Source organism: Phyllopteryx taeniolatus, chromosome 10 (assembly GCF_024500385.1).
Source record: "Phyllopteryx taeniolatus isolate TA_2022b chromosome 10, UOR_Ptae_1.2, whole genome shotgun sequence".
Lineage (NCBI taxonomy): Eukaryota > Metazoa > Chordata > Actinopteri > Syngnathiformes > Syngnathidae > Phyllopteryx > Phyllopteryx taeniolatus.
The window spans coordinates 20736758-20764342 of NC_084511.1; the positions used below are offsets into that span (position 1 = coordinate 20736758).

General features: G+C 40.5%; 1 protein-coding gene across 4 annotated transcripts in view; it reads left to right on the forward strand.

Moving 5' to 3' along the window:
• Positions 1-27585, forward strand: part of nrg2b (neuregulin 2b) — a 57613-nt gene that overhangs the window by 5705 nt on the left and 24323 nt on the right. For all 4 annotated transcript variants that reach the window (XM_061788081.1, XM_061788083.1, XM_061788082.1 and 1 more), the window contains exons 2-4: positions 24636-24798; positions 26511-26629; positions 27183-27306. In XM_061788081.1, coding sequence (XP_061644065.1) covers positions 24636-24798; positions 26511-26629; positions 27183-27306 — 406 coding nt within the window. The remainder of the gene's footprint in view (positions 1-24635; positions 24799-26510; positions 26630-27182; positions 27307-27585) is intronic.

The window sequence follows — 27585 nt, forward strand, 5'->3', positions numbered from 1 at the left end:
TCTATCTATCTATCTATCTATCTATCTATCTATCTATCTATCTATCTATCTATCTATCTATCTATCTATCTATCTATCTATCTGTCACACAATCTCTGTTTTAGTTCAGTTTAGTTCTGTTTTATCTATCTATCTATCTATCTATCTATCTATCTATCTATCTATCTATCTATCTATCTATCTATCTATCTATCTATCTATCTATCTATCTATCTATCTATCTATCTATCTATCTATCTATCTATCTGTCTATCTATCTATCTGTCACACAATCTCTGTTTTATTTCAGTTTAGTTCTGTTTTATCTATCTATCTATCTATCTATCTATCTATCTATCTATCTATCTATCTATCTATCTATCTATCTATCTATCTATCTATCTATCTATCTATCTATCTATCTATCTATCTATCTATCTATCTATCTATCCATCCATCCATCCATCCATCCATCTATCTATCTATCTATCTATCTATCTATCTATCTATCGATCGATCTATCTATCTATCTATCTATCTATCTATCTATCTATCTATCTATCTATCTATCTGTCACACAATCTCTGTTTTAGTTCAGTTTAGTTCTGTTTTATCTATCTATGTATCTATCTATCTATCTATCTATCTATCTATCTATCTATCTATCTATCTATCTATCTATCTATCTATCTATCTATCTATCTATCTATCTATCTATCTATCTGTCACACAATCTCTGTTTTAGTTCAGTTTAGTTCTGTTTTATCTATCTATCTATCTATCTATCTATCTATCTATCTATCTATCTATCTATCTATCTATCTATCTATCTATCTATCTATCTATCTATCTATCTATCTATCTATCTATCTATCTATCTATCTATCTATCTATCTATCTATCTATCTATCTATCTATCTATCTATCTATCTATCTATCTATCTATCTATCTATCTATCTGTCACACAATCTCTGTTTTAGTTCACCCCAAAGGTGTTTCATGTGGTTGAGGTCAGGGCTGCCAAATTTTTCCACAGCATTGCCTTGTACACTGGGGGACATTCATGCTGGAACAGAAACTGTTCTTAACTTGGAATTTAGAGAAACATAGAATTTTCCCAAATATCTCGGCAAGAGTCAATATATTCACTCACAGGTCTCATCCATCCAGATTGATGAATGAATTTGCTCAAGAGGTGTGTATCAATACTTTTGTTCGTACAGTTAGTGTGCAAAATGCTCCATCATCCCGTTTTCCATGCAGAGGGCCAATAGAGGTCTTCTGTGATCATTTTTGTTGGCATCCCTTTTGAGGCAGATTGACAGATTCTTCCTAAAATAGCGTAACTGAGTTTCAAATGCTCGTGTCACTGATTCTGTATCAAGTGTTGCGTACTTCCACTCTCAAGCTCTCTCCCCACTTGTCCTGACTCTCTTCCCTGCTGTAGCTGTTAGTCAGGAATATTGAGGAGTGGAATAACAGAAGTATGAGGAACGACATGACAAACATATGATTAATGTTATAAAACTGATAATAAGCAACATTTTATCAAGAGGGAGAACAAATAGCATTACTCTCATGCAAAAACATGTTGCCATAATCCCTGCAACATGGCAGATGCGACTTCTTATTAATGCTTGACCAAAATCGTGATTGTTGAATGTTTAAGTGCTCCCTCCAAAGTCAAATGCCTCTTAATTTAACAATTCAGAATTCACCCCGATTTTTCGGAGTGTGCTTCTTTTAAAGTCTCACAGAGTCAACTTCTGGACATCAGCATATCTCACCTCAGTCCAGCGAGTATATAAAGGACTCATTTTAGGCACATTTAGCTTTTTCTGTGCCTTTTGACATTTGTTTTTATTCCATTCATCCTAAAAAAAGACACCTACAACAAGAGAATTTAAGAATAACATGAGAACAGATGAATACTGCACTCTATGTATACTGTAAACCCAACGGTATCTTAAATAAGCAGTAAGACTCGAAGCGTCATCACTCATTTTCAAGTCATGATCAAGTACTTTAAAATTGCTTTTCCTTTTTTATAGTGAATGTTTTTACACTCGTGTGACATTTAAGAATTTTAGCAAGGGAGATGCATGTTGCGGGTTTGTGCCACGATTTAGCTTTATATTACACAATTATTATAATTAAGAAATACATTTTTAAACAGTTTATACGTTCTTAAAATAAGACATGAACATATTTTTACACTTGCATGACAATTAGATTATGTTATTATAAAATAATAGCTTTGTGACTGGCTGGCCACCACTGCAGGGTGTGCCCCACCTCTTGCCCAACGTCAGCTGTGCTCTAGCTTAATAAGCAAGTGCTATAGAAAATGTATGGATGGATAAAATATGGCCTTTTGCCATTTATAAAGGTATGATGATGGTGGCAATTTGACCCTGAAACAGATTAAAATTAGCAATATTTCATATGGGAAAATACATTTTAAAATCTCAACAAAATGAAGTTCAGTCAGTGTGCTGGAAGTTTTTGTGTTCAACCCAAAAAGTTTCACTTCATCACGCCCTTGTTTCTGAAAAGTACTGAAGATCCCAAATGATTACAATTAGGGTGAAACTAACGTTCCGTCTTCCAGGAAAACAAAAATCTAACGTGGTTCAGTAGTTAATTTTCACCTGCTACCAACACACCTTTACCTGGATCTTCACCAAGATTTAATAGCTTAATATGCCCCACAAGTGATTTTGTGCACTCAGTCTAGGAAGTTTGTTTTAATGCAGCCCTATGGGGGGCACAAGCCAGTGCAAACTGTAGGCCGGTCCCAAGCCCGGATAAATGCAGAGGGTTGCGTCAGGAAGGGCATCCGGCTTAAAACTCTGCCAAACAAATATGAGCATTCATCCAAAGAATTCCATACCAGATTGGTCGTGGACCGGGTTAACAACATCCGCCACCAGCGCCGTTAACCTGCAGGGCCCCGGTGAAAATTCAGCTACTGTGGGTTGGAAGACGAAGGAGAGGTGCAAAGTGGGTTCTTTGGCAGAAAGAGAAGAGGAAAGCACAGATCTTAAAACTGAATGTGGGGACTATGGATGTTGGGACTATGACAGGAAAAGGTCGGGAGTTGGTTGACATGATGGTTAGGAGAAAGATTGATATATTGTGTCTCCAGGAGACCAAGTGGAAAGGCAGTAAGGCTAGAAGTTTACGGGCAGGGTTCAAATTAATTTGCTATGGTGTAGATGGGAAGATGAACGGAGTAGGGATGATTTTAAAGGAAGAGTTAGCTAAGAATGTCTTGGAGGCGAAAGGAGTGTCAGATCGAGTGATGAGGCTGAAACTTGAAATTGAGGGTGTTTTGTATAATATGATTAGTGGCTATGCCCCACAGGTAGGATGTGACCTAGAGGTGAAAGAGAAATGCTGTAAGGAGCTGGACGAAGTAGTTCTGAGCATCCCAGACAGAGTGAGAGAGTCGTGATTGGTGCAGATTTTAATGGACATGTTGGTGAAGTGAACAGGGGTGATGAAGAAGTGATGGGTAATTTCGGCATCCATGTAAGGAACCTCAAGGGACAGATGGTGGTAGACTTTGCAAAAAGGATGCAAATGGCTGTAACATAGGGTGACCTACAAGAGCGGAGGTAGAAGCATGCAGGTGGATTACATCTTGTGCAGATGATGTAATCTGAAGGAGGTTACCAACTGTAAGGTAGTGGTAGGGGAGAGTGTGGCTAGACAGCATAGGATGGTGGTGTGTAAGATGACTCTGGTGGTGGGAAGGAAGATTAAGAAAACAAAGGCAGAGCAGAGAACCATATGGTGGAAGATGAGAAAGGAAGAGTGTTGTGCGGCCTTTTTGGAAGAGCTGAGACAGGCTCTCGGTGGAGAGGAGTAGCTTCCAGAAGACTGGACCACTACAGCCAAGGTGATCAGAGTGACAGGCAGAAGAGTACTTGGTGTATCTTCTGGCAGGAAAAAGGAGGAGACTTGGTGGTGGAGCCTCAAAGTACAGAAAATCATACAAGAAAATAGGTTAGCTAAAAAGAAGTGAGACACTGACAGGACTGAGGAGAGGAGAAAGGAATACATGGAGATGCGACGTAGGATGAAGGTAGAGGTGGCAAAGGCCAAACAAGAGATATATGATGACATGTATGCCAGGTTGGACACTAAAAAAGGAGAAAAATATCTATACAGGTTGGCCAGACAGGGATAGAGATGGGAAGGATCTGCAGCAGGTTAGGGTGATTAAGGATAGAGATGGAAATGTGTTGACTGGTGCGAGTAGTGTGCTGGAAAGATGGAAAGAATACTTTGAGGAGTTGATGAATGAGGAAAATGAGAGAGAAGGAAGAGTAGAAGAGGCAAGTGTGGTGGACCAGGATGTAGCAATGATTAGTAAGGGGGAAGTTAGAAAGGCACTAAAGAGGATGAAAAATGTAAAGGCAGTTGGTCCTGATGACATTCCTGTGGAGGTATGGAAGCATCTAGGAGAGGTGGCTGTGGAGTTTTTGACCAGCTTGTTCAACAGAACTATAGCAGGTGAGAAGATGCCTGAGGAATTGAGGAAAAGTGTGCTGGTGCCCATTTTAAGAACAAGGGTGATGTGCAGACCTCTGGGAACTATAGAGGAATAAAGTTGATGAGCCACACAATGAAGTTATGGGAAAGGGTAGTGGAGGCAAGACTATGACAGAGTACCCAGAGAGGAACTGTGGTACTGCATGCGGAAGTCTGGAGTGGCGGAGAAGTATTTTAGAATAGTACAGGACATGTATGAGGGCAGCAGAACAGTGGTGAGGTGTGCTGTAGGTGTGACACAGGAGTTTAAGGTGGAGGTGGGACTGCATCAGGGATCAGCCCTAAGCCCCTTCCTGTTTGCAGTGGTCATGGATAGGCTGACAGATGAGGTTAGACTGGAGCCCCCGTGGACCATGATGTTCGCAGATGACATTGTGATCTGCCGTGAAAGCAGGGAGCAGGTGGAGGAACAGTTAGAAAGATGGAGGCATGCACTGGAAATGAGAGGAATGAAGATTAGCCAAAGTAAAACAGAATATATGTGCATAAATGAGAGGGGTGGAGGGGGAAGAGTGAGGCTACAGGGAGAAGAGTTAGCAAGGGTGGAGGACTTTAAATACTTGGGGTCAACAGTCCAGAGCAATGGTGAGTGTGGTCAGGAAGTGAAGAAACGGGTCAAAGCAGGTTGGAAAGGGTGGCGGAAGGTGTCAGGTGTGTTATGTGACAGAAGAGTCTCTGCTAGGATGAAGGGCAAAGTTTGTAAGACAGTGGTGAAGCCAGCAATGATGTACGGATAAGAGACAGTGGCACTGAAGAGACAACATGAAGCAGAGCTGCAGGTGGCGGAAATGAAGATATTGAGGTTCGCTCTAGGAGTGACTAGGTTGAATGAAATTAGAAATGAGCTCATCAGAGGGACAGCCAAGGTTCGATGTTTTGAAGACAAAGTTAGAGATAGCAGACTTCGATGGTTTGGACATATCCAGAGGAGAGATAGTGAGTATGTTGGTAGAAGGATGATGAGGATGGAGCTGCCAGGCAAGAAATCTAGAGGAAAACCAAATAGAAGGTTGATGGATGTCGTGAGGGAAGACATGAGGGCAGTTGGTGTTCGAGAGGAGGATGCAGGAGATAGGCTCACATGGAAAAGGCTGACACGCTGTGGTGACCCGTAACGGGACAAGCCGAAAGGAAAAGAAGAAGAAAGAAGAGTCGAGGAAGTTCGGTTTAAACTTTCAAACAATCTCTTTGGTGAAGGTAAAATATGTACACATACTGTAAAATACGCAAACTTACTAGATGTCAGTCAAGGTTCCATTGTGTGCACATATTCAGAGCAGGTCTTAATCCTAAAAGGCAGCGTTCTCTTAGCTCAATCTTGCATCAGTGTACCTATCAACTGGAGGGCAGAATCACTTCGACATTAATCTCAGAATTAACAGATTCTGTTGCAGCATGCCAAGACAACCACGGCCACACCTTTGACGGGCTTTCATTAGCATTTTCTCTTTACACAGATGCATTTTTGGGAATCTTGTCTACCTCAGGAGAGAGAAGAGAGGAGTAGTTATAACAATTTTACAGAAGAAAAGAGTTTTAGATGCATTAATAATTAAGAAATTACAATAATAACTTCTTAAATACATTGTAAACGTGGCACACATTCTGATGGACACATTGAACATCAATGGGAATGAATATCCCTGAGGAGGTTGACTTGATTGTAAGTGTGTGCGTGTTGGTGTGTGGGTGTGACTTCTGATAGGTCTGTCACATCTGCCTCATTATTGCGTTGTGTGTCTATTTCAAGACACGCTTGTGTTTCTTTATCTTCTTTCTCTCTCCCCTTGTCTCTCATACCGTCCTTGCTCCAGCAGAGCATAATACCCCCTGTCCCTCCCACCACACACACACACACACACACACAGTCATGCCAGTCAGCTGTTGCTGCTGTGATGCACATGCCCTAGTGTGTTGTCATTAGTGGGGATTTCTGGGCCTGCTATAAATTATGCACACTGAATAACAGAATGCCGAAGATTTCGCCCCTCTGTTTCGTATGTGTGTTTCTGTAAAACAACCTAACCACAATATATAAAGTGCATCTCTGGTTACATTCCCTGTGACATTATGCCTATCACTTCATATTAGCACACTTCCCTGTTGCCCATCTCGCTGATGACTGCCTAACTTTTGTTCTTGTCCTTGGTTATGTTGCGTGTAATAGTGTGTATCTATCTTCATGAGTGTGTGTGTCCTTGGTGGTGAATAATATATAGTATCAGTACTCTTTTTCCAAGACTGGCTCAGTAGAAAGCTTGTGCCTCTTAAAGGGGCCAACTCAGTGCCACATGGCTTAGTTTGTGAATGAGGGAAGTCGTTGTGAAACCATGAGCACATGCACACACGTGCGCACGCACACACACACGCACACAGGCACACACACACACACACACACACACATGCACACTAATGCCAGTGCTCTGCACACACCACCCACACACTGATGCGGCAGGTGCCTCACTATATCAGCAAAGTGCATCTTTTCAGGCGAGATGGACTTGCTCCTAGAGCCTCATTTAAGATGATTTTTTTTCCCCCATAGTGAAAGTGCACACTACATTTAAAATTTAATAAACAGACTTTTAAATGTAGAAAGTTGCTATTTTTGGCAGAACATTAAAAAAAAAAACATTTCTCCTGTATGAGATAAATCTTATTTTGGGAAATAGACTCAAGGCTTTGCATGTGTCTACCGGAACAATATGTTTGGTTTGCAGGAAACCTTTCCTCATTTAACATTTATTTATCCATCCAGGTACATACCAATCCATCCAGGTACATACCAATACATGTTCTGTGGAGTGGTGTGATCTGGGCAGGGGGGACAGGCTTTCTGGTTGTTCCCCCAGAGGTGGATGGGGTTGGCAGTGGTGTTGGTCGGCAGGAGGAGGTGGTGGCTTGCTGCATTTTTCTCCAGGTGGCTGAGTTGGGGCGCTTCGGTGTGGCTAGCGGACCGCCTTGGGTCCCTTGGTGTGGGTGGTCGTCTGGTGGCCAGGTCGCCCCGGATGAGCCTCCTGGCTCGCCCTTCCCTGTTGTCTGGTTGGGGGCGGGGTCCTTCGTCCGCATCAGGCCTGCACAGTAACTCTAGGGCACTCCTGACCTTTAGTGCGCATGCATGACAGCGTTGCATCACATGCATGTTTCAGTAGACACAAACAGCTTTACTACTGCCAGCAACTGCCAGCTTCACTACCTCTGCCCTTCTTCTGTGTGTGTGTGTGTGTGTGCGTGCGGGTGTGTGTGCTGGTGTACAGGTCGGGGGGTTGTTGAGAGGTGAGAAATTGCTGGGTGAGAGGGAGATAAGCGTTGCAGAGGGGTGTGGTGGTGGGCAGCGAAGAGAGCATGGTGAATGGAAGCAGGAAATAAGACATAAGTGAGAAAGGGGGTGAAAAAGTGAGGATTGTGAAGGGGGGAGAGGTGAGTGAGGAGAGGCAGAATTAAAAGTGTGTGTGCCTGACAAGAGGGAGGGAGGTAAGATGCGAGAAAGACCGTACGGAGATAAATTGAAGACAGGTGGGAACCAGAATCTATCTATCTATCTATCTATCTATCTATCTATCTATCTATCTATCTATCTATCTATCTATCTATCTATCTATCTATCTATCTATCTATCTATCTATCTATCTATCTATCTATCTATCTATCTATCTATCTATCTATCTATCTTACCACTTCAAGTTGTGTCAGAATTTCAGTCAGAATGCTTCATAATCATGAGAGGAAAATTGTATTTTTCAGTGACAAGGAAATATAAAAAAATGGACAAGTAAATGACAAATATCAAAAATCACCCTTTGAATATCAGACAAAACAATGCTTTGAAAAGGGAAATTGCTACAAAATGTGTAGCGTGCATAATTGTTATTGTAGGTCATGTAAAGAAATTGAAGTATTTATTGACAATCAGTCTTGCAACTGTGAGCATTTACCCATTTTCGCACAAATGGACTCAATGTTTTGATGAACTGTGGATGTGATTCAAAATACTATCACCAAACAACATACTCGTCTCACACATGGAGACAGGGCTATTCTTATGCTTGTGCTGCTGCTGTACAGAGGTTAGCCTAGCAATACTGCATGCAGGCCTGTGGCTGTTATCCAACAACGGACACACACGCACACAACACGCACACAACAGATACACACACACGCACACACTCTTACACACACACACACACACACACACACACACACAAATTGACGCCCTCCTCTCTCTTTCTCGCTCATTCTCAATCTCATTTTGCCTTTTCTTTCTGCCTTACATCCTCTATCTCTGGCTCCCTCCCTGGTTTCCATGGTGACAGCTGTGCGCTGCAGAAATCACACTGATCGGAGAATGAGATAAAAGAGGCTTTACTCTTTTTATACACGAGCAGAGATGCGGGCATGTTCACATACTTAGGATGTGCAGCTCGAAACATAACTAATCAGACTCCTCAATGAGTGAGATGTCATGACTATAGATAAACAGGTGACCAGCATAATATGTTTCCAGTGTTTCTCAATGATGGTAACACACATTGAAGCCAAACACACAAACACACACAAACACACACACACACACAAACACACACGTGCGTTCACATGTACACATATGCGTACACACGTATTATATTTGACTATATATGTCAAACTGCTGTCAACTGACAAACACATGCACATACACTCACGCACACACATTCATCCATGTTAATAGACTTGGCCAAGCCTTCCCATGATGCCAAACTTGAATTAAGTCGACTGACTGTATATGTCCACAAACAGATTTGGCTTCCATATAAACCCCTGCTAGTAGTTTTTAGCACTTTTGTTGATATCCGCTTTGCTTGATGGAGAAAGGGGGTGAGGGTGGAGGGAAGGGGTTACAAGCATCAGCTGACCTTGAGAAAAGGACCTCTTGATGGATGGCTGATGGGACCGCTGGTCACGTGTGATTGGCTAACGTGGAAGGCCACGCACAGACTATTGGCCACACTCTGCTGTCCATTTCCGCATCCCCACAATCCCCCGGTGTGCTCGCTGAGGAATCCTCCCATCACTCAGTGATACAGAAGGCTTGGCTCAGCAACTTAAGAGTGCTTGAATGCACACACACACACACACGCACACACACACACACACACACCAGCACCCACACAAAAATGGATACAGACACCAAAATGCATACCTGGGAATATTAAATGTCGTCATACAGCAGTATATGCATCAGAAATGTTCTTCTTACACATTGAGCAGCATCTGTGTGTCAGATGCAGCTGCAGCTTGAACCTGGCCTTGGTTAATGTTCTAAACGTCAACGTCACTCGCGGCTTTTCAAAATTGAGCCACTGCAAAACATTTTTCACTCTAATCCGTTTAATAATTCTCAGTACACTTTAGCAATCGTGTGCCAGAAATAGATTATTTTACAAGTCCTGGGGAGGGCTTTTGACAGGGTTCACAAGATGGATGTTCTTTTTACTAATCACTTAGTGGGCTGTCTGAAAATATAGTTCCTCCATATTCATAGTCGCTCAAAGGTCAGCATCACTCAGTAAATATATTCTAGGGTCGAAAGTTGTCATTGTTGTTTTTTAAGGGTTGTCTTGAGGTGGGTTCCCATTGATGTTTAAACAAACAAATTCTTAAAACATTTATGTTTCTTCAGTTGACCGACAAAAAGAAATAGGACTACATTAATCAGTTTATTTTAATCAATCTATGAATCTTAGTCTATTTCTTTTATTTTCTCTCTCTCTCTCTCTCTCTCTCTCTCTCTCTCTCTATCTTTGAGCCATTATTGTCATAGCTACAATGCTAACATTCAAATAACATGAAAAATAATATGTCCAGCAACTGAATCTATTGTTGTAGTGTGTTTTTAATGACATGATGTTGTACTTGTTACTTACTTCTTTTCGGAAATTAGGATTCAGATTTTGGGAATCAATAATTATTCTATATTTCCAGTCTGTATTTAAACTTCAAATGTTGGTGTCTTATTGTAATGTACTGTACAGCAAAGTATCTACAATCATTGCACAAAACTGTGAACAACGATGTGAGCATTGAGGTTAGTGGCAATAAATGTGTAACATTATTTGAAAAACAATAACAAATCAACGCTGCAAATTGTGAGTTGCCTAACTGATTTTCATTGTTCCTGTGACAGAGACAAATTTCTATTCTATTCTATTCTTGTTTGAAGAACTGTAGATCTGGTGCAGCAGTTTTCCCCAATTGCTTTGGTGTGCATCACTGTAGGGATTTGTGCATGTGCAAAAAGTTGTTATTGCTGTATAAATGTTCATCTGTGAACAAAATATTGAACCTTTTGTCTCACAGTTTACTAAATTCCTGCGAGAAAACAACAAATTACATAAACGATTCAGCCTGGTTCTGAAAAAACAAAAACAAATACTAACACAAACACTAACTAATTCCTACGACTACTCACTTTTTTTAATGTTTCTCTCAATTAGTGTTGTTTTTAGGGGAATTTGTATGATGTTTTTCTGTTTGACTTTGTTTAGCTGTATACTAGCCATTTCTCTACCCCTCTGCTAATAGATAGTTAATAGGTAATAGATCTCTGACCAAATTTGCCATTAAAAAAAAAGTCAGACTGTTGCATGTTATTTTTATTTTATTTGAAGTTTGTAACCTAAATTAATCCTCGATGGCTACAAATTATTTTTTTATTCTTATTATTTTTTAAAGAATCACATGTAATTACAATAAATTTGGCGTCAGCTGTGTGGTTTTGTACGTTCCCAATGGAAGAGAAGCAAAAAAACAAAAAAAACTCATACTGCGAGATAGAGAAGTTTAATTTTCCTGGCGTGCACTGGAACTAAGTTAGTGTGCTGTAAAAATGCTAGTTTTTTTTATTCAGTTGATGTCAGGGGATGATGGTTTATCCCTTTATACTAATAGCAACTGAAGCTTCAGTGGCATTTTTTGCAAATTATTTTACTGCAGAAGGCACAGTTCTTTTTATACAAATGCAGGAAAAGGTCAGAAACTCCACGCATTTGGTAGAGCTCATTCTGGCACCTTCAGGAACCCAACAGGGGCTGACAATCTCACACCATTCTTCCAGCCCAAAATACTGTATCATTTCACCACTTCCTTGAGCATGTCACAGCCTTGTTGGGACATGGTGGCCATCCCCAACAATCCAGAATCCCAGAGACCCTTTAATGTAGCACGGGATTCATCAAGGAATCAAACTGCAACAAAATGAGTTCTACCGGTATTTGTTTTAGAGCCAACTGAAAATCTTTCTTCTTGTGAGATTGGTTGGGGGCTGCCAAAATATATCTTAATGGATTATTGCTAACCTTTTGAGGATCCTACATTGAGATCTTTTTTTTAATACTGCTTGACGCTTATCTGTGGCTTTTCTTTTTTTTTTTTTTTTTACAGCTGCTCTCTGAATATGATATATTTTCCTGACAGAAGCTATCCTTAGACCCCCTTATATTTAATTTAAGCCGTTATCTCTCCGAGTCACACACAGCTTATTCAAAAGTACGATCATTTTCTTAAAATGTCCAGTGTTTTCAGTCTTTCCCGAGGAATTGGACTATTCCACACTTTTCATCAGCAAAAATATCTTTTTCTCCATTATGTACTAAAACAACAACAACTGTGACTTGCGTAATAGTGTGGAACAACCTCCTCACCTGGGAAACTTTGAGATTAGGGTTCCTTAGTATGGAACTGCATGGCATTTGATTTCATAAACTTCCAGGTCTGGAAAAGTATGGAAAATGAATTATTTTCTAAAACAAAAAAATATGAACATAAAAAAATTATATAGATTGAACCGTGTTTTTTTTTTTTTTTTTTTTTTTCAAGGCGCTTTGAAACGCAGCTGCAATGTTTGTGTGAGAGCACACAGTTTTATACCATGGTCTTGGTGAACACTCAATTCTGATTAGCTCAGAAAATTTAATTGATAATGTACACCCTTCGAACGTCTCAAGTATTTCCTATCAAAAAAATCATTACATTGTTCCAAATGAATGCACAGCACACTTAGCCGCTAAATAATACGAGCAAACATGGCAACCTGACACGGTCAGATTTTTTGATACATAAACGTGGAGTACTCAGAGGACATAAATTAATGAATTTAAAACAATGAGGGATTTAATCATTTACTTTATGTGGTGATAAAAACACCTTTGATAACTTTGATGCTGCTGAGGATTTGAGGGAAAAAGGAAGAGACAGAAGTGGCTCAAAGAGTTAAGGCCGTAAGGTTTAAATAAATTCGCTGATGAGAAGGATGAAATCAATGTGAAGAAAACAACAAAATAGGTTATTAGAACGCTAAACCACTTCCTGGCAAAGAAAAAAACAAAACAAATCTGTTCACTCCACCACTGATGTTTTCAGTGATACACTCCGACAGGTTTATGCCGCCGTCCAGTCATCGAAAACCAACAAAGGCTATGTGCACACTACAGGTCAATTCGGATTTTTTTGCCCAATAGAATTTATCAGATTTTTTTCATGTCAATGTGAACAGTACAATTCAGATTTTTTCATATCCTCTAGGCATCTTTCATAGGTGGATATAAATCTTATACTGTTCGACACGAATGGAGCATGGACGCTCACGGGGCGCGCCTCGGACTTACACGTCATCAAAAGGCAACAAAGATCACAATTGTTCGACAAAACAGACACATTAACAAACGGCAGAGGAAGCAGAAGAAAATAGTCAGTGGCGAAAAGAAGGTGCTTTAGAACTGATAAGTATAAGAAAATGTTGCCTCCAGTGGGACAAAATCCTTGAAATCGCCAGAAATGTGTCATGAAACAGATGCCCGAGTCACCTCATCTGGCTTCTCTCAATGGGGAGGAGCAGCGGCTCTACTCTGAGCCCCTCCCGGATGACCGAGCTTCTCACCCTATCTCTAAGGGAGACACCCTTCGGAGGAAACTCATTTCGATCGCTTGCATCCGGAATCTTGTTCTTTCAGTCACGACCCACAGCTCGTGACCATAGGTGAGCGCAGGAACGTAGATTGACCGGTAAATAGAGAGCTTCGCCTTTCGGCTTAGCTCCTTCTTCACCACAACGGAGGGATACAACGTCTGCATAACTGCAGACGCTGCAGCGATCCGCCTGTTGATCTCCCGTTCCATTCTTTCCAGACAAGACCCCAAAATATTTGAACTCCTCCACTTTGGCAGGATCTCATGCCCAAGCCGGAGAGGGCACTCCACCCTTTTCCGATTGAGGACCATGGTCCCAGATTTGGAGGTGCTGATTCTCATCCCAGTCGCTTCACAGTCGGCTGAGAACCGCTGCATTGAGAGTTGGAGATCACGGCTTGATGAAGCCAAGAGAACCACATCATCTGCAAAAAGCAAAGATGCAATACTGAGGCCACCAAAGCGGACCCCCTCTACGCCTCGGCTGCGCCTAGAAATTATGTCCATAACATTTATGAACAGAATTGGTGACAAAGGGTAGCCTTGGTGGAGTCCGACACTCACCGGAAACGAGTCCGACTTACTGCCGGCAATGCGGACCAAACTCTGAAACCGGTCGTACAGGGACCGAACAGCCCGTATCAGGGGGTTCGGCACCCCGTACTCCCGAAGCACCCCCCACAGGTGGTCCCTGAGGGACACGGTCGAATGCCTTCTCAATATCCACAAAACCCATGCACCCTCAAGGACCCTGCCGAGGGTGTAGAGTTGGTCCACTGTTCCATGGCCAGGACAAAAACCACACTGCTCCTTCTGAATCTGAGATTCCACTTCCCGACGGACCCTCCTCTTCAGCACCCCTGAATAGACCTTAGCAGGGATCCAGAGGCACTGTCTTCGATGTCCATGCGATGTTGCAGAAGTGTGTCAACCAGGACAGCCCCACAACATCCACAGCCTTTAGGAACTCTGGGCGAATCTCATCCACCCTTGGCGCCTTGCCACCGAGGAGCTTTTTAACCACCACGGTGACCTCAACCCCAGAGATAGGAGAGCCCGCCTCAGAGAGCCCAGACTCTTCTTCCTCATGGGAAGGCATGTTGGTGGTATTGAGGAGGTCTTTAAAGTATTCTCCCCACCGACTCACAACGTCCCGAGTCGAAGTCAGCAGCACCCCATCCCCACTATACACAGTGTTGCTGGTGCACTGCTTCCCCCTCCTGAGACGCCGGAGAGTGGACCAGAATTTCCTCGAAGGCGTCCGGAAGTTGTTCTTTATGACCTTACCGAACTCCTCCCATGCCCGAGTTTTTGGTTCAGCGACCACCAAAGCTGCATTCCGCTTGGCCAGCCGGTACCCATCACCTGCCTCAGGAGTACTACTGGCCAAAAAGGCCTGATAGGACTCCTTCTTCAGCTTGACGGCATCCCTCACCGCTGGTGTCCACCAACTGGTTCGGGGATTACCGTCACGACAGGCACCGACCACCTTATGGACAAAGCTCCGGTTTGCTGCCTCGGCAATGGAGGGGCAGACCATGGTCCACTTGGACTCAATGTCCCCCACCACCCCCGAGACGTGTGTGAAGTTCTGCCAGAGGTGGGAGGTGAAACTCCTTCTGACAGGGGATTCTGCCAGATGTTCCCACCAGACCCTCACAATACGTTTGGGCCTGCCAGGTCGGACTGGCATCATCCCCCACTATCGGAGCCAAATCACCACCAGGTGGTGATCAGTTGACAGCTCCACCCCTCTCTTCACCCGAGTGTAATAGGGTTAGGGTTTGAAAGAAGGGTTTCAAAATGGGGTTGGGATTTCAAAGTAGGGTTTCAAAACAGGGTTAGGGTTTCAAATTGTAATTGTCAGGATCAAAACGGATTTTATCGTCATACCTGTGGTTGTTATATAACATTGTCCAACTAGAAAATCTATTTCTTGGAGTAATGAATAGTGTTTACATTCCCTCTGAAAGTTATGGTATTGGAATCACTCTTCATAGACAAGCCCTCGGGCGTTGCAAGGGAAAATAATTTTTTTATTACAACTTTCTATTTTAACTATAAAACCTACTATCAATTGGTAGTTTCCTTAATTATTTCCATTGTCAAGTGTCCATGACATAAGAGAGTCAATGCCGTAGAATTACAGTATGAAGGATTAATGGACCATCCCTAAAGCAACCATCCTCTGCTGCGCGTCGGTTCATTTTATGACATAATGGCATGTAAAGAATCAGAATTTGTTTACTCAAATGTCACAAATTATTTTAATTTTTTACCGAGAAGTCTGGAAATTAGGGTCTGGAAATGTATGGAATTTTGAAATCTCACATGTGTAGTAACACTGTGAAATTGATATCAGTGATCTAAACATTGATGAGAAAAGATATATGTGATACGTACACTGAAAAACTAACTCATATTTATTTAACTTAAACCCTATATGCCTGATAACTTGGAACACAATGTAGTGTGCTGAACGAGTGTACATAGTATCAGTGTCGCATACATTAGATGAAATACTACCATTCTCACAAGTTCTATTTTTACGGATGTTAGAATTCAAAGGCTCTAAATACAGTCATGGTTCTCAGTATTATTCAAACGATGAAGATGTTAAAAGAGAGTTAAAAAAAAGTGAGAGCCGTACAAAATTACTTTATATCCATGAAATTTGGATGTTATATCCATGAGGGAGAATTTCCTCCTGATTTTCAGCTAACATTTGCCTGCTGACAAAAGCATGATGGTGCCCGAGGAGAGGGACTACTATTCAATTCCACACAAATAAAGGCAATAAAAGCCTCCTCTGAATGACTGCATAAGGCAGCTGCAGCATTACAGTCCAAGATGCTCGAAATAAAATACGTACAGTTCCTTTAAAATCTAATCTGCAAGTTCTGTTGTGGCTTGATGTACCATTACATTTAGAATATTGTCAAATTACAACATACTGTCCATAACCAATTGGACTAACTCGGCTCTCTTCATCATCAGTACAAGACATTATTGTCATATCAAATGACATCATAATTTGTTGAAAGAAACTTGTATGTATTTACAGTCTTGGCCCAATTACGTTTTGTTAAAGGGAGAATTATAGCTTGAGTACACAGTACTCTGTGTTGTTCTATTGTTATTTAACTGTAAGAAATTTGGTCATATCTGTTCATCCTTTTGGTCTAATCTTAAGTGACATGCTGCTTGACAGTTCAAAAGCAGTCATGCTTTTTTATTATACAAACGAAAGAAAAAGTATGTGAACCCTTATTACTTGTGTTTCTGCAAAAAATGGTAATAAACACAGTTTTCTGAAAATAATACCATACAAAATATTTTTGTGTGTTTTTACAGAACAGAGGACGTAAAAATCACAGTGCAGCATGGTATGTGGACCTGTGGATATAATAACTGGTCGAACCTCCTTTGGCAGCAATAAGGTCAACCAAACATTTCTGTAGTTTCATTTCAGACCTGGACAACGGTCAGGAGGAAAGTTGATTTACTCATGTCCTAGGGGTCGCTTCCCTGTTGCATTCTCATGGACAAGCGCAGCTGGCATTTGTGTCTCGTGGGTGTAAACACAGGCAACTTTATTCACTGCCAATCAACGCACCTTCTCTCTTTCATTCCCGTTAATTGAGGCGCAATGACGGTCTCGCATGAAGAGAGCAATCCTTGCGTGACTGGAGCATTGAACATTAGTGGTAAGCGCTGATGACTGAAATGTGTGCACGGACCTCTTTGATCTATATTCCCTCTGATGATTGTTTTCATCCCCCGCCCCTCACTCCGACCCCCATAGCGGTGTGCTGGCCAGTTGGTAGTAAGATTTAAAAAAAATATAATAATAATAATGACAATAATAATATATAATAATAATAAATAATAATAATTAATTCCACTTATTTATCACTTTTCATGATACACAAATATGCTTTACAATTGCACACACTATTCATTCACTACACAGTCACACCTGGTGGTGGTAAGCTACTTGTGTAGCCACAGCTGCCCTGGGGCAGTCTGGCGGAAGTAGGCCTGTCACAATAATTACTATATTGATTAATCGTTCAATAAATAAAGTGGACAACGATAATTTTTCCGGGCTCCATAAATGGTCATTGTTGTGGTGATCCAGCGTGCTGATCACACAATGAGCTGACAGAGTCGATGGCTGTCTCAGTAGCCACGAGTGGGCTCATGGAACGGCGGCTGACCTGTTCACTCTTGCTGGTGTTGGCTGCGCCCAATACTCCACACTCCACAGCCTCGCTCCATGTGAAGCGCGTAGATTCACACAACAGAGACACTTAAGGGAAAGTTAATTGTTTGTTGTGTTCGTTAGCCCGGCCGAGAGTTAGCTTGCGAGCTAATGAGCTAGCCTGTGAGCTAACAAACTAGCGAGTTAAGGAGCTAAACAGCTTGCTCCATCGCAGTGAAGTCATTTGAAAGGTCATTGCCTCTCATAGTTGTTGTGTGTGTTAGTCTCCAATTAACACAAACACGGGAAGGTTAAATGTTTATTAAGCATAACATAAGTGGCACACGTTATTCAGCCAGTCGTTGACTACAGCGAACGTCAACATATTTTTGATTGACAGATGAAGGGCTTGTCTTCAGTGGACCAACCACACAGTAGCCGGGTTTATATGGAGACTTTTTTGTCATTCCGATCGGAGATCTCTGGTCAACGTGGGTGTATACATAATGTGCGTGATGTGTATACGTGTTTATTCCGACTGAGGCGTTTATATGCAGCATTTTTATTCGGTTTGGGCTCCTAAACTGATATAATTGGAATAGAAGGCTCCATATAAACCAGGCTAGTCTTGCAGCTCTTTATTCTTTATTTCAGACCAAGGGGGTATCACAGAGAAAGAAAAAAACAATTTAATAGAGAAATAAGAAAAAAAAATTGTAATAATAACAACACTAATAATAATAACAACAGTAATGCTTTAAAAGCAAAACAAAAAATATAGTAAATAATGAAAAATAATAAGGGCGGGCCTTATTTTTTATGATTTCAGAGGCATTAAAAAAACAACAATATTATCGTTTATTGTGATAGTTTTGGGGAAAGTACAACGTATATCGTCTAAGAAATGTTTTTATTTTTACAGGCCTAGACAGAAGCGTGGCTGCCATTCTGTCCCTACAGCCTTTCCGACCACCACACAGCATCCAACCACATTTAGCCGGCAACCCTCTGGGTGCATGACGTACACTTACCCTCTGTGCCACGCCGCCCATAATATACATGAATGCGTTCAATGAATTGATTTCTGCAATGATTAAGAGGGTCGGATGGCCACAGTGGAAATAAATCTGTCATCCACCTCATATGTTTGAGGAGTTTGCGTGTCCATCTGCCTGCATGTAAACCGATCAGATTCAACAAAATTGCGTTAGATCCCTGAGCCAAAACCTAGATGTGGTATGAGAAAGCGTAAGTTTAGACAGGCTTTCTGTCACCAAAATCTCACCACCAAGGGCATCTCCAAGGGCACACCCTCGCTGCGCTGACACTGCTCAGCTTGGTGCAAATGGGTCTGCCAATGCACAGCAAGTGTTGCGCTTGCACGAAAATCCAGATGCGTCCCCATTTGCGCTCTGTTGCACGTTGCACAATCTACAATTATAGAGCCCTTAGTGTTTTTTTCTTTCCAAATAACTCAATTTTGTGGTAATCTTTTCATAGATTTCCAGCAGTGCTGTGGAATATCCATGTGCTTATATCCTATATCATTTTGCAAACTTTACAACATTGCTGAGTTTGCTTCTTCTTATTTTGTCCTTGGGTTTGAAATCAATTGGTATGTTATTTTTAGAGAAAATCATATCACAATAATTTCCATCCATCCATCCATTTTCAGAACAGCTTATCTTCACTAGGGTGTGCTTGAGCATATCCCAGCTATCCTTAAGCGAGAGGCGGGGTACACCCTTTTTCTTTTTTCTCTTCTTTTTTTGTCCTGTTTGGCTGTTTGGTCAAGCAGAATGGAGGATCTGTATCCCTTTTTACGCCGGAACAGTTTTATTGTGTCACAGTGGAGTTTTTAAGCTGCCGCTGTGGTTTCTTATTATTATAATTGATGTTTATTGAGAATCAGAGTCGATCAGTCGAACAGAACAAAGTTTCGAGATGGGAGAGACAAACATAGACAAAAGACAAAGCACTAATTGTAAACAGGATGAGAAAAGTAAATCAGTACACCCTGAACTAGTCGCCAGCCAATCGCAGGGCACATAGAAACAAACAGCCATTCGCACACATATTCCCACCTATGGGCAATTTAGAGTCTTCAATTAACCTACCATACATGTTTTCGGAATGTGGGAGGAAACCGGAGTACCTGGAGAAATCCCACGCAGGCATGGGGAGAACATGCAAACTCCACACAGGCGAGGCCAGATTTGAACCCGGGTCCTCAGAATTGTAAGGCAGATGTGCTAACCAGTCGTTCACCGTGGCGCGCACAATAATTTAATTTAATAACTCTCATTTCTTTTTATTCTCTGGTTACGTTTCTTTTCAACACCTTACCAGAACACTTCCACTCTATTGAAAATTTTAAATGTAATGATTAAAGTTGCCCGCGACCCTAGTGAGGAAAAGCGGCTCAGAAAATGGATGGATGGATGGATGATTCAAGTTATTTATTAGTAATCAGTTGCACGTGTTCCTACAGTCAAATATTTGAAGTTGCATAATTAAAAATGTGACTAACATTTTTTTCAGAAAAATGTCATGTATTTCAAATGGGGAAAAGTATTTGGAGGTCCATCATGTAACTTGTTTGTGTTTGACCCAAGATTCAACTGTATTAGTTTGCTTTGTAACATTCATAACATCACAGATCTTGTTTATATATTTCCTTCATTTCATTTGTTAACATTTTCCTTCACGAGCAATAGATTATTATAATTTCTAATGTAATTAGTGACTTTCTAATTCACATACAAACAAAGATGATTATACTCTGAGGTATTTTGTCACTGTACTGTCTAAATGTCACGTCCATACTGCCGTCAAATAGTCTAAAGTCTCCTCTCCAACAAGGAAATTGAATCTCAACATATGGTACCTTTGTACATTGTTATTAGATTTCAGTTTCCATGATGTCTTTATTGTGTCCTGCAAAATATCAGAGCGAAACTCGAGATGAAAACATCAGACAGACTGCTCAATGTCATTTACAGAACAATTTGCCATGAGAAGAAACTTTCAAGGATTGATTCGACACGTGTGAACTTGCACACTTTTCATTTACGGGCATTCTTCTATCCATGCTACCACTCTGCGTAAGCTGTTTATGAAGATGGACACACCACAGAAGCGTGATTCATTGTCTGGAAATGATTCATTGGCTGTCTGGAAATCATGGAACATGATTTTTTCCCGCGACTTGTAAATATCATTGAAATCCGGAAAGGAAGATAAAGCACACATTGAATTTGAAAATGCCTTGTGTAGCGGGTAGTTTGTGGTCAGGATGTGTGGACCGCTCCAGCTACACTTTGAAGGAGATGTTTTTTTTTTTTTTTTTTTTGTTATTATTATTATTATTTTTTTGTGAACTAAATCAAATAAAAGTAATTTATTCAGAATGTCAACCAGTTCAGGGTGTACCCCGCCTCCTGCCCGATGACAGCTGGGATAGGCTCCAGCACGCCCGCGACCCTAGTGAGGAGAAGCGGCTCAGAAAATGGATGGATGGATGGATATTCAGAATGTTGTGATTGTGACTTAATGCATGTTTAAAATTCCATCGACAAAAAGGGAGCAACGGTCCCCAACCTTTTTTTGCATCACCTGCTTAACATAGACATATTTTGACAGACCAACATAGAAACAAATAAAAACAAATTACAAAATATTCAACTCATATATACATACATATATTCATACATACAATTATTACGCCTTTACAGTGAATGTGGTTTTAATTAGTGGGAGGCTGGAGTCCTAGCTGCGGTTGTTTCTTTTCAACGACCCAGTCTCACCTTGGGGTATTTTTTTTCTTAAAAAAAAAAAATTATAAAAAAAAAAAACAAATACAAATAGACCGACTGGCACCATGTGTGAATCAGAGTCGCTCCTCGCAAATGTAGGTGAGCATCGTAAACAAACAGCGAAAAAAGAGTTGTCTAAAACGCTTTAAAAGCTGACTCGCCTCTTTGACCAACTCAATAAAATATGGTCGAGGACCTGTGTTCTAAATTCTTTAAATCAATTAGATCGTTACCTGACTGACCAGGCATGTAAGGCATGTGGGTGATTGGTCTGGCCGGAGAGCTGAGCCTTCAAGTCAATGTACATGTTGATCGATGTTTGCCAACGATGGCATACAGCATGAGACTGCAGTAAAAAGGAAAGCAAAAAAAAGAGAAAGAAATTCAAAAGAAAAAAACTTTGTAACAGTGGCAGTTTAAAAGACATTTGATAGTTCTCTTTTACAATATTATGAGTATGTGTTGTGTATATTGTAACTGCATTCAAACTTGAAGTGCAATACGATTTTTCACCTTCCTGGGGTGCTTGACTTACTTGACGTGCTAAAGTCGATGGGAGAATACGTGGAAGTCCAGATGCGACAGGTTTTTGGTTGCTCCACTCAAAGAGTGTATCTGGCATGCAGGTGCGTAAATGACAGACTTAGTGTAAGTTTATAGGAGAATTTGCACAGCCACGCACATGGTAGAATTTGGCCCTGAGTCATTCATTTTGTCAGTTATTTCTTATTTATTATGACTGTCTTAGTCAGGTATGCTATTCTTTGGCCTTGCTCATCTAATTTTGGGCGTGAGGCAGGAGACACCCTGGACTGGTCACAGGATAGGCTTAGGCAACGTTTGAATTTGAACAATTCCGATTCCGGTTCGTCGTTTCAATTCTGTTATCGTGGTTCAAGTATTTTTGTCCATTCCCTGTGTCCTTAATTTACAGGTGAATCCAAAATGATCCCAAACATCCAATTTAAATGTAGAAATCGCTTCACACTGCCTCTGCCGCATGCTTAGTCACCATTTTGTTGTTGTTTGGTCGAGTGTGGCTTCTGTCAAGACGATGTGAATCACATGCAAAGCGCACCCCGTTGGCCTGAAAGTGAATTGATTCAGAGGATTTGCTGAATCGATATCGAATTGCAGGGGGAAGAATTGCGATGCACTGATGAATCAAGATTTTTACCCACCCCTAATGCTGTACATATTTTTGAAATCTGGGAGGAAACCAGAGCAACCTACTGAAATACTAGAGATGGAGAAATCTTTGGGTCACAAAATCAAATAATTCTGCAAGATTCATTAAATGTTAAGAGATTAAAGGTTGAAAAAAGTTTAAACAATAATGTTATAAATTTATAAGAAATTGGTTGTAATTGTGACAAAAATAAAGATTTAACATAACACGGATATAGTAGTAACAATCTATAGAGCAAAACAGACTGAAATCACCTCTTGTTTTTTAACACAATACTGAATGATATTACCTGATGACGATAGCAGAACTCAACAGACAATGAGAGACAGTGGCTGCTGGTCTCAGACTGTTGAGTTTGGGTTTGTGTGGAGTATTAATTTGTTGAAATAGGAAGAAAGCTGAATAGAGTCAATGCAAACGGAAAGGTAGTGGATCCTGCCCTAACAATTCCATAATAACACATGAGCATCTGGATTTACCTCCAGATAAATATTTAGACAGCAAGCAAATCACTCTCTATCCTAACTGCCCCCTAATATGACAGCAATGATGTTCTCTTCTTTAGTGCAGCTCATTTCAAGGCACAAGCCATAAAGAGAGGCAGCATCTGCTCATATTGAAATGATTTACTTTGGCATGACTGGGAATTATACATCACTGGTGTCTGCAAGAAAACGACATATATTCTGGGTGTAACGACGTGTTGCAAGTTTCAAAAATATTGTGAAGTCCTATAATTATGTCTCTAAGCTGCTTTTTATTACATGTAATGATATTGCCCAAGCAAAAAAACAACAACAAAAAACAACATGACATGACAGGAAACAATTATAATCTCTGTTCTATATTATTTTCCTTAATGCTTATGAGAAAAAAAGTTTAGTGGACAGATGCACACCAACACAAAAATACTGCTTAAAATTGAACATTTGAAGTTCAGCCTTTTAAAATGGAATAGTAAACATTTTCTCCCTGCGGCCATCAGCACACGACAAAAAGAAACTCTCAACTGAGGGATTTACCAGAGATTGTATTGTGCTAGAAAGCAGCCTTCTTTTTTTTACCTTTGGTGTTAACCTGTCAGACAAAATATACTTGCAGCAAACTGCCTTGAAACCATTTGTGTTATTTAGTCAAAATTACATTACAATTTGCATTTTTACTGTCAAGGAAAAATATTTGATTGTTTGCAACATTAAGTAAAAAACTGGGACTACTTGTATGACAGTATATTATATTATATTATATTATATTATATTATATTATCCATCCATCCATTTTCTGAGCCGCTTCTCCTCACTCGGGTCGCGGGCGTGCTGGAGCCTATCCCAGCTATCATCGGGCAGGAGGCGGGGTACACCCTGAACTGGTTGCCAGCCAATCTATATTATATTATATTATATTATATTATATTATATTATATTATATTATATTATATTATATTATATTATATTATATTATAGCATTGAATGTTTGATGAAACACTGGTGGCGGGCTATCTATTTGGTACGTGGGCCTTCTGTTGGGATTCACCTGATTTTCCTGCTTGTAGGGCCCCCTCATTAAAAAGCTCTCCACGCCCAACGTGTCATTGCAATTTCTGTTTAGAGTTGTGTCATTGATATAGACCACTATCAGCTGTCTGTTGGAGGTGAGGCCTACCAGCCAGCGCCACTTGTAAGGGGCTCCTTTGCGTGGGTTGCTGAAACTCACTTGTTGTCGTTGCACTGTTAAAGCAGTGCTTTTTCATTGATATGGACCAATGTCAGCCCCCCTTCAGCTCGGGGCCCTAGGCAATCGCTTATCCTGCCTGCCCTGTTGCAATGCCTCTGCACACACACACACACACACAAGCACATGCTCATAATCACTCATGCAAAAGAGTGAAGACATTTAATGTGTTAATTCAGTAAAACAATGTGTGACTGTGTATCTCTTTTTGTCCAGCCTCTGTTCCTAAGCTGCGACTGATGCGAGGCCAGTCTCTGACGGAAGGGGACAAACTGTACTTGAAGTGTGAGGCGTCAGGGAATCCAAGCCCTTCCTTCCACTGGTACAAGGATGGACAAGAGCTTCAACGAGGGAGAGACCTCAGAATAAAAACCAACAAGTCAGTCCGTCAAACTTACGTGATGTTTTATTTTCTACATTTCCACTCCACTTGTCTCATGAATCACAATCTTAAAACAAGAGCACTCAGTAGAGCGCAGACTTCAACCAAGGCCAAACAGCAAGGCCAGAAATAATAGATTCCGCCCCAGATTGATGCAATGATGTATGCAAAAGAAAAACAACAAAAAAACAGACAACTGCGTAGAAAATCAAGTCTGTAAATTTGTTCTCCTCTAAAGACAGTAAAAAAAGTCTTGATTTCTTACCTTACTACCATCATTTCTTGTATATAATGCGCATCCCCCCCCCAAAAAAATGGTCAAAAGTCAATAGTGAGCATTATACATGGTATAGGGCAAATGGGGGAAAAAAAACTTTCACATTTTATAAATATATGCCACCATCTAGTGGTTATGAAAAAGCTGTACACTTGCATTCCAAAATGCCACTGCCACCTAGAGGTTATGAGAAAGGTGTAGCCTACACTTTCATTGGACAGAGGGTACATATGACTGCATATATGTACATTTGTGCTCATTAGTTTACGTACCCTGGCAGAATTTGTGAAATATTATTATTATTTTTTTAAATATTACTGATGACCGAACAACAACCATCATTAATTTATTTATGGTTATGTTTTGTTTAATGATAATGCTTTTCTGAAATACTTGACCGTTTAATTTAAATCCCATTAAAATAAAATGAAATGTGTTTTGCCTGGTCCTTCATGTTTTCTTTAAAGAATTGTACCCATCTTACAAATTCTGCCTGGGTAATCAAACATATGAGCACAACTGTGTGTTTTCTCATTTACTAAATTAAAGTAGGGCTGTGAATTTTGAAATATGATCAAGTAAATAAAAACAAGTATTACGTGTTCAAATAAAAGTGCTTAACTTCAGAATGATTCTTTGAAAAAAACTAACAAAATACAGATAATACTTCATGTTTTGATCATGAGTAGAAGAAAAATCATGCATTGTAAAAATGCATTATACATAGGTAGAAGGGTTTTCCAGAATTTTGAGGTCCACTTTAGGAGTGTGTATTATACATGGGTGCGCATTATACACGAGAAACTATGGTAACTATTGCAGTGAAGTGCATTTAAAAGTGTTTGACAGCTACCAAGCAGCTAAAGCTGTGCATATGTTGCACGACTGTTGTTTTTAAATTCTAACTTATCGTACTTGAGTACATCACCTGCAATAAAAAGTCAAAGCTGACGATTGAAATGCTTGCAATTGAAGTGCGATATATGGTCAAAGTAAGAGGTAGGTTACAGCTCACCCATGACATTGAACTAAATTACTGGTAAAATAATGAATCAATGTTAAAACAGTCCTTAATATATTCGGTTACATCTGCTTTTGTTCTTTAATCTTTAAAACACAAAGAAAGAAAGTGGAAAGATACATTGTACCTGATTTAAATTGACGACAGTGAAAGGCTGTAATGAAATAACAGTGATGAGGATGGTGATGAAGAAAACATGCATCATAATGCAACATTACAGCAATTTAGGTAAGGTACAAATGTGGAAGGAGAATAAAGAGCAGTCTTCCTGTGTTTAGGAAATTGTCTTTTCTGACAAACCCTCAGGAGCATCAAAATATATGATGTGTCAAATTGCTTTTTGGTCTAACCAGACATGTATCTGCTTCTTTTCTGCTTCTATGTATCTTTACCATAATTGTTTTTTAAAAGAAAAAACTCCAAGGTGCTGATCAGTCGAGTGCGTATGGAAGACTCTGGAAACTACACCTGTGTGGCTGAAAACTCAGTTGGACAAGAAAACGTCACAAGTATTATCAGCGTGCACATCTGTGAGCATTTAACAACTTGTTTTTCCCCCTTCTCTCTTGAACCATGGTACAGAACTTCTGTAGCGTGTGAGACTGAATAACATACTTCATACCTCATACAATATAACCTGAATAAAAGATGAATATTTGTTCTCTGCCGTTAACATATCCTTGATGAGCACTGGGCAGAAACTGTGTAACACTCAGTGAACCAAATCCAGATCTGGTGTCAGTGCTTTGGTCAGTAAAGCTGACTTGAAATGAAGCTAAAATAGTTTTTTTTAGCTGTGTGGCAGAGTACCCCATAGAAATCCCATGCAGGGGACAATAATCAAACTCCACACAGAAAGGGCTCAAAGAAGAGAACCAGGGAGTTTCTTGTTGGGAGTCCTAACTACTCTTCACCATGCACCATTCATCAAAAATGCCTTGTCATAGGCTATACTTGTGAGGGCGTTTTACAGAAGTAGTTAGGCTTGTCATAGGATATCCAATAAAGTAACTTTCTTTTCAAACTTAATACAGCATTTCATTGACAAAAACATACACAGTATTTCTTGTATTTTCCTCCTAGTAACCACCACCACCTTGTCCCTGGGTGTGAGTCATGTGAGGCACTGCAATGACACGGAAAAGGCCTACTGCATCAACGGTGGAGACTGTTACTTCATACATGGTATTAACCAGCTTTCTTGCAAGTAAGTTGACTTGTCCTCCATTCTCTGCGTCATCACAATGCAGTCACTCCTCCAATCTGTCCTCTTGCTGTCCTGCTCTCTTTTTGTGTTGGGCCTCGCACTTGCTTTGTGTCATTCTTTGTCCTCTGTCCACTGGTTTGATCACCCCACCAAACCCCCGCAGCAGGCCCATTTCACTGATTGTATTACTGTAAATACAGTAGAAGACCAAAGCCAAAGCCATTTTCAAAGTACTGTTACCATGCGTGTATACATTGAGAGCATTATAATAGTGACTGA